At 41.8% G+C, this 16,328-nt stretch overlaps 2 protein-coding genes across 2 annotated transcripts in view; one reads left to right on the top strand and one right to left on the bottom strand.

Annotated features, from left to right (window-relative positions):
- Positions 1 to 2,578: 2,578 nt before the first annotated feature.
- ADH5 (alcohol dehydrogenase 5 (class III), chi polypeptide) lies at positions 2,579 to 11,129 on the top strand (the record flags this gene model as incomplete). Its single annotated transcript, XM_010144660.1, has 8 exons — positions 2,579 to 2,680; positions 3,613 to 3,754; positions 4,417 to 4,504; positions 5,282 to 5,501; positions 6,066 to 6,326; positions 7,076 to 7,211; positions 9,002 to 9,140; positions 11,007 to 11,129. Coding segments are annotated over 8 exons (1,113 nt in total), but the record flags the coding sequence as incomplete, so codon positions are not given.
- A 4,576-nt stretch (positions 11,130 to 15,705) lies between these two features.
- LOC104500930 (methionine aminopeptidase 1) overlaps positions 15,706 to 16,328 on the bottom strand; it is a gene marked incomplete at its 5' end in the record, with an annotated part of 5,117 nt that continues 4,494 nt past the window's right edge. The window contains 2 exons of the mRNA XM_010144659.1: positions 15,706 to 16,009; positions 16,178 to 16,243. Of these exons, the coding sequence (XP_010142961.1) occupies positions 15,849 to 16,009; positions 16,178 to 16,243 (227 nt within the window). The remainder of the gene's footprint in view (positions 16,010 to 16,177; positions 16,244 to 16,328) is intronic.

Below are 16,328 nucleotides of genomic sequence, written 5' to 3'. Positions count from 1 at the left end.
GGAACGGGTGCGTGCTTGGGAAGGCGCCACTTCGGCAGCGAGAGCCATCTGCAGGCCGTTTTCAGTGCCGCTGGACCCTGCTTGCTCTCAAAGCCAGTGCCTGGCAAAAGCTTGCCTTCAAAACATCACGATAGTCCAGACCTGCTTAACACTGCTTTAACGTCTATGCTCTGGGTCTGAGCAGGCTGGGTGGTCTCGCTTGTCCAGGCGCTGAAGGCTGGTCCAGGCCAGCAGCGGCCTCAGAGTAAGCAGGGCAGCTTCAGTCACTGCTGGGAGCCCAGCTGCGTCTTGAGCGAGATAGCCAGTGGTGTGTGTAGCTCCAGGCACCTCAAGAGTTGTGTTCCTGTGCTAGTAGAGAAAGGGGAGAACTGGTGAAAGTTGTTTTTTTCCAGTTGTTGGCCCCGAGATCTTCAGCAAAGCAACAGCGGAAAGCTTTGAGTATCGAAAAGTCAGAAAATGGGGCTTTTCTGATACCGACTCTGAATAGTCCAGGGGCCTTTATGGCTGTATGAGCTGACTGCTGTTTTGAAAGCCAGCTTCTTTAAAAGTCTCTGAATCAGAAGTTATTATTTCAGAATATGCCTCCAGATCTGTAATATTAGTTTTAGGAAGATCAGAATTTATCCTGTAAGGAGAATTTCTTTCTCCCTCTTTAATCCCGTGCTTAACTAAGTTTGTGGAAATTCAGGTTTTAGGAACACGCCATCTCCTGAGTGAGAACAATTGACTTTGAGGGGAGGATGAGGGATGGATTGAAAACCAGTAAATGATTTACCACATGATGTCTCCTCTTGCCCTTTGTGCCTTGAATTTAGATTTTCTTGCAAAATCTTTGGTATGCTTAGAGATTATGACCAAATGCCCGGACTGTGATTCCACAGTTAGCTACTGTGTCACATTCGGTGCACTTTTGTATTTGCCCCGGTAAGAGAAAGTAAAGCAAGGGTAGTTCATGTGTCTAGGTTAAGGGTGTTTCTGTCCAATCCAGGCTCCTGACAGCTGTAGGAATGGGTACCTGTTTTCTGTTAAAAAGCTTCAGGCCTTTTAGGGTTGGCAGTATTTATTTTAGCAAGTTTGAGCCCAGGTACCATGTCTGCAGTTAACTGGTCGTGGCAAAGTCCGTTATTGTTTATTGTACCACAGTGTCCTGGTACAGAAAGTCGTAAACTACCCGTTATTTTCTCCTATATACGCAGGTGATGAATCGGACGTGGCAGGGTCACAGGCGGTCTTGGCGCTGTTATTTCTCCCAGGCTGTGAAATTTCAGAAAAGGCTGGATGACTCTATGTCTGGTCTTGAGAATTTGCATTAATACCCCTTCAGTGATTCCACAGGAACACCACAGTTAGTTTGAACACACGAAACGTCATCTTCGTATAGCGGTTTACAGCGCATGCTGTGAGGTGCTTCATCTTTCCAGCTGTCATAGGAATGGCTTAGACCTTGTTTGCAGAGAAGAAAATCACTGCAAGTCTTCTGGTATAACAGTTACTCCCGAATACATGGACACTATCCTGGAGCAGATTGCAGAGGGATCTGTTCCAAAGCAGTCTAGGCCGTGACAGCATTCCTTGTCAGGTTTTATGTAGATAAGGTCTAGAATTTCATGTCACAACTCGTCTGTGTGTCCTGCATATCACATTCGCTGAAAGATGTCGTGTCTTGTCAGAAAGCAAAATTCGGATTATACGATACCCTGCCCACTTTATCCTGAAGGACAGACCCTGTGTCATACTTGGTAAAACTGACATCTAGGGCTTTAATGCTTCCAGTTTCCTGAGTCAGTTTGTGCATAGGTACCTGTTGACAAGATTGGCCTTCCAGATCCACAAATCCTGCACTTCCATCACACCCCTGCACCATTTGGCTTGGAAAGCTTCCTGGGATGTGCAAGTGCAGTTGCAGAGCAGGGTCTGTCACGGCGCGGAGTGCAGTGAATGAAGACTTGCGAACAGTAGGGCACACGGGCTGTGCAGGGGTGTTGGTGCGCAGGACCTCGCTGATGGTAACCGTATAACAAAACCTCTCTATTCCCTGTGCATCGCTGGAGGGCTTTGCGCGTCACCTGCATGCACACCCACCTCCTTCCCAAAGTGGTACTCAGAAGCCATCCTCACCACAGAACAAGATACCCTCTCCTGATGTGGGTCTCAGACCATTATGCGACCTCAGTTTGCTTTCTGAATTTTTTAAACTTTGAACACTGTGCTCGAGGAACACATCTCAAATGAGTGCCAGCCTCTTAGTTTAAACTACCATTTTTATTATGCAGTCTTTCCATTCCTATTGCTCATTCACTGCAGTATATGAGTATCTCCTAAGCGCTCCTGGGCTTACCGTCATTTTTGCTCAATATGAGAATAACATCCACATTTCAGATCTTGGTTGACTCATTAATTTAGCTTCCTGAAAGAAAATGTAGGGCAATTAAACCTTTGTGTTGAAATTACGAATTTCAGGCCCCAGATTCTTTCCAAAAGCCAGTAGCATTTCTCTCATTTTCTCACTTGGCTGAACAAGAACTATTTTAAATGAATCGTAACAGATGTCCTGTTTTTTGTTGTTGCTATCTTTTAGGTTATTAAATGCAAGGCTGCTGTTGCCTGGGAGGCAGGTAAACCTCTGTCTCTTGAGGAAGTGGAGGTTGCTCCACCAAAAGCTCATGAAGTTCGTATCAAGGTAATTAAATCAATCATTAGCTGTAATGCATTATATTTTGGGAGGTTAATTATTAAAGCTGACCTTTAGTTTGTTTACCTACAGAAAAAAAGTTGAATGGATAGCATTAGTTCACTAGTATCTCAGCTGGCTTTACAGAGAAGAAAATTATACTATCTGGATCTTCTGTTTACGAAATACACTTTTCATTTCCACTGATCTCACTTCACAGTCTGGTCTAAAGATCCTGACTGGTCTTTGGGATCAATTCCACTTGCTACGAAAGCTTCCACAAAACATCTGAGCTAGGAATACCTGTGATTTTCTTTTGAAGGGCAGCAGCTTGTGACCTGTTGCAGCTGTGTGACACGCTGGATTTTACTTCAGTCAGGCCACAGGTTACAGGCTGTTGAGGTCACTGGTCTCTTGGATTACCCCCATCCAAGTTTCTTATTTGATTGGGACTTTCCAGTAGCCCATATCTGCCAAAAAGTTTAATTAAGGTGAAGTTTATCTCTCTGGAAGGGGTCTCTGCATGGTACTTAAGACTTAAGCTGCATTCATGCAGTTCTGATAGTTCCGTGAGGTCTCTCTGGTCGTTTTACCTTTGAGAGACTTATTTCAAATCTGAGATACCAACCTACCTTGAGATGACTTGGAGTACTGATTTCTAGCTTTAGGAAACCAGATGTCATCTTCTACCTGTATCAGCATTGGAATTTAGTTGTTGGAAATAAGAGGTACAACCATGACTTTATTTTTTCAAAGTAAGAAAAAGTGTCTTGCGTTGGCACTCCTGTGCCTTGCAAGGAGTGAAAGTATGTTGGCTGTACCGCAAACGCTGCCAGAATTGGCAGATATGTCCTGTCAATTGTTCTGACCAAAGGAAAATACTTATATCGGTGCTGCTCTTCTGTCCTTCAACGTGCCTCACACCATGTATTTCTTCACAGGTAGTTGCCACTGCTGTCTGTCACACTGATGCCTATACTCTGAGCGGTGCTGATCCTGAAGGATGTTTCCCTGTCATCCTGGGTCACGAAGGAGCAGGAATTGTAGAGAGCGTTGGGGAAGGAGTAACCAAAGTAAAGCCAGGTAAGAAAATATCTTACCAGTTTTCTGCCTTCCTTAAAAGTGTTACTTTGTTACAAGGTCAACTGTCAAATTGGGCCACCGAAACGCTATACTGCAGGAATTAATGTCTCATTCTGGGGTGTATGCTGTGTGGATTTCTATTGTCTGTGAGGTACAACAATAATCTATTCAAGGTGTTCTTGGTTTAATGCTTGAAAGAGCCCAGCATATCAATGTCCGAAAGCCAGTAGCGTTTCTCTCATTTTCTCACTTGGCTGAACAAGAATTATTTTAAATTAATCATACAGCTTGGACAGACAACTTTTGGACTTGAAATTGGATCAATATTATTAGAAGAGGGTTCTTCCCAAATGATACCTGTTGATAATTAAAGGGCTTAAAAATGTTTAATCGTGTTGTTCACTGTTGATTTGGGGTTGTTTTGTTTTACAGTAACATTCCTACTTGTTATGGAATGATGGACTTCTGGGTGGCTGTCTGCTCAGACATAAGAAAAGTGTTTTATCCAGCCCTCTCTATGGACAATGCTACTCTATACCATAAATAGGCTTTTCACTTAAAGTTTTAAGTGAACACAAGCTCACATAAAAGCTGTGAAAATTAACTTCAAGTTTTTTCATAATGCCTTGCTTGACTTCAGAGTATTTTTTATTTTTTCTTAGGGGACACTGTTATCCCTCTGTACATCCCCCAGTGTGGAGAATGCAAGTTCTGTAAGAATCCTAAAACAAATCTGTGCCAGAAGATAAGGTCTGTTGGCTTTTTATTTTGACTCACAGTATAGTATTTGTTCAATGTATACGTGTTGTAGGTATCAAAAGTAATTGACAGGAGTTATCTTTGAAGAATAAATCTCTTGATGCATTATTTAATGACTTGGAAAGTATGTGTTTTAGGAAGTCAGGTATGATTCTTCCAAATTTCTCTTCTTTTTTGCCCTTAAATAAATCCGTTTCTCTGTTTTCATCTATGCGAAGGAGTAAACTGGGAGCTTGTGTCAGCAGCTTTGAAAACATAAATGCTCTTAATTCCCTATTTAATCCATACTTAAGGGAAGCACTTTAGGGAATTTGGCTCTAAGGAGCCTGCGCCAAAGCTGTCGAGTGGTACAGAATTATACAGAAAGCTCTTTTCTTCTTAACACCTCCTTCCCAGCTCCCGTTCTGAAAACAAGTGTCCCAAACCCAAACAAAACCCCCAGTGACATAATTGGCAGGTGCTATTCAACGGAAGTGTACTGAGGAAGGTAAAGACAGGGGGTGGTACCATAGTACAAGTAGTTGGCATTGGTAGCTAACAAGGTCAGCGTGTTGGTAAACTCCATTTCTTTCAGCGCTTCCATGGAGGAATTAACAGCATGAAGTTTTAGGAGTTTAACGTCTAGTTTCTGTGAACTCCTGGGTTTATTGGAGTAATTTAAAAATAGCAGTGCAAGTATGCAACTGCATCTCTGTGCTACTGAGATACTCCACTGTCTGGTGAGAGTTTTTACTCCTTAAGACTCTACCTTCCTGTCTTTGCCTTTAGAATTACTCAAGGGAAAGGACTCATGCCTGATGGTACCAGAAGATTCACCTGCAAAGGAAAGCAGATTTACCACTTCATGGGGACAAGCACCTTCTCCGAGTATACAGTGGTGGCTGATATCTCAGTAGCCAAGATAGATGCTGCAGCACCTCTTGATAAAGTGTGCCTGCTGGGCTGTGGCATCTCTACTGGCTATGGGGCTGCTGTTAACACTGCGAAGGTAAAGGCTGTGGTTGCCTCTGGCTTTTCTCTGTCACTGTATCTGAGCCAAAGTACACAGATAGCTTAGGGACTAGGTTAGGAATGTAACCCTGATGACCAAATTTATGTTTCTTCTTGCTCTTCGACTGGTAAAGTTTAGCTAAGAATTTTTAACTTCTCCATAAAGGTCATTTCAGGTTAGAAGAACCTGATGCCCTTTAGAGGAAATCCAGGTAAAAGATTCTGCATCCCTTTTGATACCAGTTATGTGTAAATTACTTTCCCAGTTAATCTTGCTGCAAGTCATTCTGGTAGTTTGAAGCTCAGGGTGATACAGAGCTGGTAGGTGAGTGTTCATGAGTCTAGGGCAGGTTATGGGAGTCGAGTCTTTGGGCAAAAAGAAAACCTTAGTACCTAAAGCTTTTGGATGAAATTTCTGTATAATTTCCTTTATTTAAAGTCTTGTAGCCATATGTGTTTGCTTCCGTGTTTTCTTAACCCCAGAATTCTTAACCCGAGTTTCCCACTCAAGTGGAAAAATTAATTTTCTGTGTGTGGCTCATGGCTCTTGTCTTACTCCTAGGTGGAACCTGGTTCTACATGTGCTGTCTTCGGTTTAGGAGGAGTTGGGCTGGCAGTTATTATGGGCTGTAAAACAGCAGGAGCATCCCGGATCATTGGCATCGACATTAACAAGGATAAGTATGCCAAAGCCAAAGAGTTTGGAGCAACTGAGTGCATTAGCCCCCACGACTTCAAGAAGCCCATACAGGACGTACTGGTTGAGATGACTGATGGCGGCGTAGACTACTCATTTGAGTGCATTGGTAATGTTGGCGTCATGGTGAGTGTTTGTGTAACGGCAGTACGTAGAGGGAGGGGATAGCTGGCTGCCACTTAGTTGTTCAGCTAAATAGCAGAATGAGCCGCTTTCTTGTTACAGAAAACATGCCATGCTAATTTATTTATTTATTTATTTTTAAGTAGTAATGATAACTGCTATGACTAAAGGCCAATTTACACCCAATCCTAATTAGATGATGACAGCAGATGCTACTTCTTAGGTTAAAAATGGCACTTAGAATTTAAACTTTTTTCCTTAGTGGGAGTTCTTTTCATATGCTCACAGTTGAAACATTAACAAAGCTCACATAAAATATGTTTTACAATGAACAATGAAATCTCAAAGACCAGTCAGTATTTCCCTAATTCCTCAAATAATGAATTTAATCTTTGGAAATGCAGAAGTATTACTGCACATCAGGCTAGATTTTCAGGAATTACAACAGCATTCCTACCTGTCAGTAACATGGTCTACGTTGCCTCCGATTACAGTTTATCTGAACTTCCACTGGCAGTTCAGAGTGTCTTCTCTGGAAGCCAGATGGCATATAAAAAGAGCAAAGTGAATCTCTAGCAGTATAAGGAGTCTGAACCAATGGAAAATTTAATGTAACTTTCAGTGTATTTATTATTCCTTAAATGCTAACATGGTGATTCATTAACTGGAGGAAAGGAAGTGTGACTTGTGCCAGTCTAGGCAGCATAAACATTAGCAGTAAATGCTTTGCTTTGTCCTGTCCATCTGTAAAGAGGGCGGCCTTGGAAGCCTGCCACAAAGGCTGGGGAGTCAGCGTGATAGTCGGAGTAGCTGCTGCTGGTCAGGAGATCTCCACGCGGCCATTCCAACTAGTAACCGGGCGGACATGGAAAGGGACTGCTTTTGGAGGTAACTCTCTTTTCATATGGGGATAAAATTAAATTAATTTACTATGGTTTAAAGCTGCTTTTAATTGTGCAAGAAGGGCACTACTGACAGGATAGTCCTAAATGCTGTGCTGACTTTTCAAATCCGATATTCCTACAGACAGGCTATAAAAAAACCACATCGGTATGTGTGATGGCTTAGCAACTTCTGTTTCAGAAAGAAGTTTGCTTTAAACTAGCCAATTTGTATTCCCTACCATGTGACATCAGCTGCATCTCCATTTTTCATTGGTTAAAAGTTTTGGCAGGTCTGTTCGATTTCCGCGCTGTTAAAAAGCCGCGCTGTGCCCGTGAAAAGGCAGTCTTTCTGCACTCTCTGCCACCCCCTGGACCACTGTTGCTCGCGCCGTGCTAGTTGCCCTGGACCACTGCAGAGCCACGTTTTTCGCCGGAGCCGTTGCAGCTTGTTGGGACCCGATCTGTCCCTGCCAGTGCAAGCCACGCTGGGAACCGCTGCCGCCGAGCTTTTTTGCCTGCTCGCTGCTTTCAGCCGCGCTGCGGGGGGAGCGGAAACCCCCCTCGTCATTTTGAGAGCCGCTGTCACTTTTTTGGTAAAGTTACAGCCGTGCTGCCGAGCCGGGTCCGGACTGCCTGTGCGCCCAAGAGCTGTTTGCTTTTGCTTTGCTTCATTCCGCGACAGAGACTGGTAGGATTGTGCCGGTTCCGCTCCATCTCGCGCTGCCGGGTAATTCGTAACTGCGCGGGTCTCTGTGTGCTGCTCATGCAGCAGAACCACATGGCCGCCGCCATCTCGGATCACTGCTGCGGTCCGTGTTTGCTTTCGGGTTAACCCTCACCTTCCCAAAACCCTCAATACCTCACTGTTTTCCTTTGTATTTAATATATTTCTGTTTGTAGAGTTATTAAAGTTTGTTTCAGTTTTCCAAAGGAAAACTTTTTTTCCTTTTAGAGGTCTCACTAATTCTTTTCTCCCTTCCCCTATTTCTGCTGGAATAGGGGGAGGTATTACCGTTACCGGACCTTGGCTCAGCCTCGGCCAAACCGGTGACAGTATGATAACTCACATATGTCAAAGAGAGAATATAACTATAGGATGTTCAGTACGAGAGAGGGGCTATAGACGGATTTCTATCTCATAAAGGGAAGGTTTGTTTCAGTTTGGTCCAGTGAAAGGACATAAGTCTTTGGGGAGATGGGAACTCACATAAACTTGTTTGTGTTGCTTAATCACTAAGAAAATTGTGGGGCTAACAAGAGAATATGCTGTGAAGTGCTTTAAAATAAAAAGCAAGAAATGCCTGATACACATTTCCTGCTGTCAAACCAAGAACACACTGAGACTTTAACAGCTAAGGGTAACTTGGGGATTCAGCAATTGCTGATGTTCATGCAAATATCCAAACTTGATATTACTATGATGCGCCCTTTTTCCAAGAAATACAAAACTCATTTGGGTTATAAAGATACGTAAAGGGGCTGTAGAGATGCCTTATGCATGCTTTCCTAGGTGAGGGCTGCCGTTACTTTGAACGCTGCTACGCTGAATGCTGAAATACCTAGTGAAAGGTTAGTGCGCTTGGGCGTTTGGATGTGAGCTCTTGCCAGACCTAGGTGTCCTCATGGATTCCTTACTTGCCTGCCTTGAGCAGGAGGGACAAATATGTCACCAATCTGTGTTCCATCCATATTTATCACACAAGTGCCTCTGTAAGGGCTGTATTTTTTTCTTTATTTCTGTTTGCTGAGGTGGGCGGAAAGGAGAAAAACACATGCATGCTTTCTGTCTTCCAGGCTGGAAGAGTGTAGACAACGTACCGAAACTGGTGACTGACTACATGTCCAAAAAGATCAAGGTGGATGAATTTGTGACTCACACGTTCCCTTTTGACAAAATTAATGAGGCATTTGAGCTGATGCACACAGGAAATAGGTAATGTTCATAATACTGAAAGGTGTAGAAGACATTCCTTGATGAGACGTTGCTCAAAATAGAGGCTCCCTCCCCACTGTCTTTGTTTTAAAGAGAGAGGATAAAGGCTGACATACTTATTCTGATATAAACAAATACACTTTCCCTGAGTTTCTAGGCATGTGCCAAAATACAGGCATAGAGTAAAAAGCTAGCAACAACACATAAGGGAAATACACAAATATGTAAAGCTGATAAAGGGGACAAGTCCATCTTAGGCTTCCAGCATGGCTAAAACGTTCTTCCTTAGAAAAAGAAACATAAAGAGGCTGAAGGGGACTTCACATTAATACATTTTTACAAATCATTAAGCTATTAGTCTATTTTAATTAAATAGTAGGTAACAGTATATTTTCAAACTATTTGGGATAATTACCAGCACAATCAATCACTTGGAATCATCTTTTAACATTTGAAAATACTTTTTTTTCTCTAGTTTTAACTGGATTAGAACATTCATTTGATGGGATTTTACTTCTTAAGGGACAGCAGTTTCTGCCTTTATTAAGATAAATGGCAGTTTGGAGTAGTCATACTGCAGACTTAGGCCACAGCTGCATTAACCTTCCTCGTGAGGCCCAGTGCCGCTGCATATTGAAGTGACCCTACTTGCTGGTAAAAACACACCCACTGGATGTGTGATAAGCCTTGCTGCCCTTACAGCAGCATACTTTGCAAGCAGCGATCAACCTGCAAAAGCAGAGCAAAGTTGGGCGTTCTTCTCAGAGGACATGATATACTGGGTGAACCTTGTAAAGCCCTGTACAGATATGGCCATGGATGTGCTTGTGGGAAAATCTGGACCAGCATAACTTGGATCTGGCATAACTTGTACCTGCAGGTTAAAATCTAACATGGGGAAGGTGAAAGAATTAGACAGTTTAAGCCTCAGGTGTGTTTAAGCTTGTCCTGCTGTGTCTTTTTAAAAAGCAGGTCTCTTTAAAATCAGAGTCTTAATGAGATGCTTTGTGATTTGTTTGAAATTCAGAAACTCTTCAGCTACCAGCACCTCTTAAGAGTACAAGCCAGCTTATTTAGCAGACTAGGTTACATATTTATAAGAATATGTTTTGAATGAAGGGAAGAATCAGCAGGTGGACATGAGTAAAAATTGAAGAGATGTTCTGGTAAAAAAGAAAATCTTTTCCTGCATATTTGCACTAATGCAGGCAACTCTGTTTACCTGTATTTAGGTTCATCTGCAGATGGATAAATAGGCACCAGCATTATCTCAAGAAACCAGCGTAGTCTCTGTATTTGATCTCCATCTATTCTGATGTATATAACTTTATCAAAATTAATAACTTTATATGTATTCCTATTTTGGATAAGTCAGTTAACAGTAACTGCACTTGTATCTTTTACAACTGGAAACTGCATCTATGCAAATTTCATCCAAGAGATGATCCCCTTTCCCAGTTACAAACTTCAGTATCATTTCAAAGTTTTATTCCTACATGAGAAGGTCTTATGAAACTAATAACAAAAGTTACTTAAAATTCTGCAAGCAGCCAAAAGAGGACGTGTTTGTAAATACTAATATTCCTGATCAATATTCTTGGCTAGCTGCTGAAAACTGACATTCACGTCATTTGAAAAAGCTTTCATTTTGAGTATGTCTTATTGGGGAAGAGACTAAAAAAACCCCAAAGATAACAAGCATTACTAACCCTTTTTTAACAAGGATTTTTAATAAATATGGGCGTAAGCATAAATTCATTCTTATAAGAGACAGAAGTTAAAGTGTGTCTCAGCAATGAAAGAAAGAGGAGAGAAGGGGAGAAAATGGACTTACTGGTAACTTTTTTTTTAATTTTTCATTTTAAGCATTCGAACTGTCCTGAAGTTTTAGAGCCAAACATGGACCTTCCAGATGGCCAGCAATATGGTAACTGTCTTTTATAATGGAATTCCTGATAGAGAGCAGAATCAAGCAAATGAAAACTCACTGGGACTAACATGACAATGTACATTAGGGTGATCATCCTGAATTTGAAATAACAATGAACCACTGAATAATGCTATGTAATTACCACTGGTCGTAGAACTTCTATTTCTGTAGTTGTTTTTCAAATTCAGTAGTGCCTATCTCAATCTACTTAATAAAAGCCTATTTCTAAACACAGTGTTGGAATTATTGAGCATTAAGACTATTGATTACGCTTGCTGTGTCTTACTGTTTTCCTGTAGTGATTTGCAGTGTATGTGTACATGACAGAGAAGAGCATCCTTCAGAGTCAATAGCAAATTACTGGGGTTCATTGCACTAGGCAGCACGTTAAGCACAGCTTGGTTGAGCAGCAGCATTGATATACTGTAACTGTACTGTGACAGGGGCAAGAACTCCTGAGGGCTGTCAAGCTTCTGAGGCTATTTTAGGCCTACAAGGGGAGTACCATCCAGCTGTGCCTTGAAGCCAGCTGTAAAGCAGTGTGGCAGACGTATACTCGTGTCCTCTTGGGGAGTCCATGTTCTGCCTATTTCCTGTTTGGATCATTACAGTAGCTGTAGGCAGACTTGTTGTAAAGGTAATAGCATAGACCACTCTAGTCACTTGCCCTAGTGGTGTCCTCCAAGATTTCAGTAGCAGAGTTTTACCTCTTCCTTGCACGTCCTGGCAACTGAAACAGCCTTGGCAGTCAACACTGCAAAGTCAAACAGCACGAGATTGTTACCATGAGGCAGAGATCGGCTCATGCCGTTGAAGCAGGGAACGTTGCTACTGGAACAAGGGTCAGCTCTTGAGGGGTATGGGGAACAACAGTAAAGGGCATTGTGGGATTTTTTGATTGTAGAAGTGGGAGGGATTAAATCTTAACTGTGGAATTGCAGCGATTTTTTTCATAACTATAGCTGAAGTGGTCTGACTGGCTAAAATTTCTTTGAATTGAAACCTAGAAGCAGTGCCCTGGGTCCAGAAAAAACAGAGGAACAGCAGAAAGCAGACTGCAAAGCAGAGGCAGGAAGGCTACACAGTTAAAGAAGAGTTACATGCATAAAAAAAGTCAGTGCATTTCAGTAAACTAAGGACACTGATTAAATGAGAAATTTCATGTTTTAAGGGAGTCTGGTTAAAACAACTGTTACGGAGAACTAAATGCAAACAGTTATTTTATTGGAAGAAATTCCCTCTCGTTGCTAACAACTACCTTACCCCAAGACGCTGCTATACAACTGGAACAATTACATCTCTTCCATTTGTCACTGGAAGGATATCCCTAGAGCATTCTGAAAACAGATAAGGTAGCTGCATTTATAGCTTCATTTCAGACAGAGGAGACTATTTAACTCCTGTGAATATCATAAGAATTCAATTTTGAGCATCTGGAAGAAATAAAAAGTGCATTTGTACCAGGAAAACGATTCCTCCAACACAGCAGTGAAGTGATTCTCAGTACCCTGTAGCTCCAGTAACTCTGGCTAAACATTAGAGGAATCAGCAGCAAACTTCCTGTCAAGCCACTCCAGCAAGAGTACTCTATAACTAACAAAATGGTATCAATAGAATATTAGCCCAAGATCTTAGCCAAACTACCCAGCTGGATCTACAGATTTTAAATATTTACACTGTAATGGTTGTTTCTCTAGGCTGCTCAGACTAGATGAAGCCTGTACAATCATGTTGGCGTCATTACAGTATTACTTTAGAGAATCGGCATCTTAAAGCATCTGTGGAAAGCTAGTCTTGTAATACCAGGGTTGGGTCAAAGATTTACAGCTTCTTCCCAGGCTGAAGAATCGATGCCTTAGCCAATTAGCAGAGTACTCAGACTACTTTGTTCTGCAGAGTAGTTGATTGAATGGAGCGGGTTTGAAGGAGTCTCTTTGAAGTTGCTCGGCTAACACAGGGACTCTTAGATACAAAAGCTTGTAACCCATTCTTGGTGATCAAGGTACTGTATTGAATCGTACCATCTTGACGACTGTAAAGACTTCAGCGGACAAAAAGTTTTCACCAGGTGACTGTACCTGAATCGTATGTGTACCCTGCTGGCTGACACACAAAAGATGCAGCTTGTCTGCCCTCCTCGTGCTGTTACTTCTATTCAACATCAGCTATCAAATCTCCCCTTATATATTCATGTCAATTCACAGAAACAGCATGAAGTTTTCACACTCTCTTATACGACAGCAAGGGGAAAATACTTTAAGAGATTATTTCACAACTAATTGCAGGATTCTGTTTTTGGCAAAAGTATATGCAATTTCTAAATATTTCATTAGAAAGTAGATATAAGGTTTTTTTGGTGGGTTAGTTGGGTTTAAATGGACAGCAACTCCTATAGGAATCAAAAATAATTTCCCAAATCCAGTCAGCACAAATCTAATACATCATGTTCAAGTGAAGTTACAGTTAGATAGGCGAAAAAGAGCCTTTCACATTCTTTTTAATAAGTTTTGTTTTCCAGGCTGATGTGCTGTCGCATTTTGAAAGAACTGGTGTGGATGCTGACCAAGCTTTCCAGTTGTTTTAAAATGCTGTAGTAGTATGAAATCAGTATAAACAGTGACTTCGATTTATAGGCAGAGATATATAGGTAACCTATGATGCTATGTAAAAACAGTGCAGAATTAAATTTGGTTTTATTGGTGCAATGACAAAGAAGTATTCAAGTGGCACACTTGCAGGTCTAAGGGTGATTTTTTAACTGGTCACGTGCATCTACCAGTAGGGCTTGCGCTAATGCAAGCAAGCCTGAATATATGTCTAGCTTTGGATTACCCCCCCAAAAAAAGTTATTTCTGTTAAAAGCAGCTGCAACTTTTATTTTATAGACCAAAAGTGAAGACCCTCCCAGTCATACACACACATACAGAAAAGGCAAGACCGTTGTAACCATTCAAGTGAATGATATGGTAGGCAAACCTCCAGGACAGTCATCTCCTCAACACATTACATCTCATTCACCACAGGTAATTCCACTCACGTACTACAGTCTGTTTTGTTAAAATCTAAACACGCACACTCGCGCACACACGCTCTACATGCATCATTTCAGGTCACTTTACTGCATAATTAAAAATAATAATAAAGGTAATGAAAACATTGCAATGATACTCTTAGAGCAATGGAGGTCTGAGGCACTCAGGGCAGAGAAGACGTTTTTCGGCAAATGTGGTATTTGGTAGTACACAAGTCCAGTTCTATGAAGCACTAAGCCCTTTCCCCCACCTAAATTCTGCAGTGCCAAGGGGAGCCAAGGGTACGCAGTACCTCATAAGCTTGGGTCTAATGTGGCCACAAATTCACCAGACACCTTGTGAAAGGTGTATTTTAAGCCCATGATTGTATCACTTAATGTCTGCATTGGTTTAACTGTTTCTTGCATTACAGTGGTATAACACTAAGTCTGCAATGGGGTCTGAAAAATTTTTCATTACAATTTAGAAGAAAAAAAAAAAAATCCCCCAGAGACACCAAAGAGATGGAAAGGAAGTGAGCATGGAAAAAGAAAGGGTAGAGAGCAGAAAGGCTTAATCAATCCACAATCCGTAGCATGACATTTTCCAGCTCAGTGTGATCCATTATTAGAAAATCAAAGGGTATCTGTACTAACGTTGCCCACTCTGTACCCAGTCTGAGGAAAAAAGATCAGTTTTCATAGCTGCCCCGCTAAGATTTTCAAGAAGCATGAAACTCATTTAACTGAGGAAAAAAAATGACCTGTTTTAAGAATTACCTGAAGAAAATGAATACAGCATTGAAAGTGTTTCATTTTCTCACACTCAGACTTGTTTTGAGATTCTCATTTCACTGCTAAGTCTTGCAAATCCAATCCCCCACAGCTACTGTGGATGTACCTTTAAAAAATACCACACAGTTAACACACGCAGGGATCCCGTGAATCGTGGGATCTTTTTGGTTCTCGTTTCATTCGTTTACCTAGAGAAGTCTGAGATACATCAGCTTTGCCAACCTTTCGGAGCAGGAGACTGCCTGCAAATACTGCTTCGCTGAGAAGCAGCTTATTATTCCAGGGAGCTGGGATTTATTAATTTTCCCTGTAGGAAGCCCATACTCTCCAATCTCCAGCAGAAGAAACGCACTGTGTTAATGGCAGGGCTTACCACCTACAGTCGCAGTCACCACAGGCCGTCAGCGGAGAGACGAGGACAGAATCAAAGGTAAGGGCAGCCTATTCTTGGCAACGTGCATATCTTTCACCCTTCTGCCCCCTTAACTGATAACCAAACAAGGCCCCGCCCAGTAGAACAGTATCTGCAGAAGCAGGAGCAAGTCTTTGGAACTAGAAATGGTTAAAATCTCAGGTGCCACTCACCAAGAGCAACAGGGCACACTGAAGTGATGAAAAAAACCTGGATCCCAAAATACCAAGTCCCAGTGGGAAAGGTTACCCACGCTTTTCTAGCTAATATCATGGCAGCAACAGAAGCAGTTGTGGGTCTAACTGGAAGAAAGGTGCTAAAGAGGTAATTGAAGAAAAAGAAAAATATAGCAAGTGGTGTAGGTAGGAGGAAAGCAGGCAATTATTCTAAATTTCTGCTTTTCCAGATACTGGGTCAAGTTCTTCAAGATACTCCTCCCATCTACAACCACGGAGAACAAAGTAAATAATGAAATCTTTCTATTCCGTACTCTTAAAAAATGCATAGTACAGAGACAAAAAATATAAATCTTGTTCAGATCCACCTGCTCAGTCTAGACTATCACTGGGACATGAAGTGGGGACGAATACTATCCAGTCGCCGAGTCAAGATCTCACAGCCTGTGTCAGTGACCAGAAGCGTATGTTCAAACTGGGCAGACCGCTTTCCATCTCTTGTTACTGCAGTCCAACCGTCAGGCCATGTTTCATCTTGCCAACCACCTAAAAACATAAAAACAGTCAGAAAGTCATCATTTAAGTAACAGACATCAGTTCCCCAAAGAGAAATGAAAAATCTGCCGACTATACAGAATAGAACCAGCACCCTATTCCATCACAACTTAACAGTCAACGAGAATAACCATTTTACTCCATTGCCGAGTTGCTCACCTTCACAGATCATTGGTTCAATTGTAAATACGTGGCCTGGCTTCATGACTCCGACGGCCTTATTTTCTGCAATAAAACAAATATTCAGGTTAGGAAAAGTGATCTCATCTTAGTAAATGTCTGAATCCTTGTCTAGAAGGATACAGCAGGA

The sequence above is a fragment of the Buceros rhinoceros genome, unplaced genomic scaffold (assembly GCF_000710305.1).
Source record: "Buceros rhinoceros silvestris isolate BGI_N320 unplaced genomic scaffold, ASM71030v1 scaffold24231, whole genome shotgun sequence".
Taxonomy (NCBI): Eukaryota; Metazoa; Chordata; class Aves; order Bucerotiformes; family Bucerotidae; genus Buceros; species Buceros rhinoceros.
The sequence above is the reverse complement of the archived record's forward strand: the minus strand, read 5'-3'. Positions and strand labels throughout refer to the sequence as shown.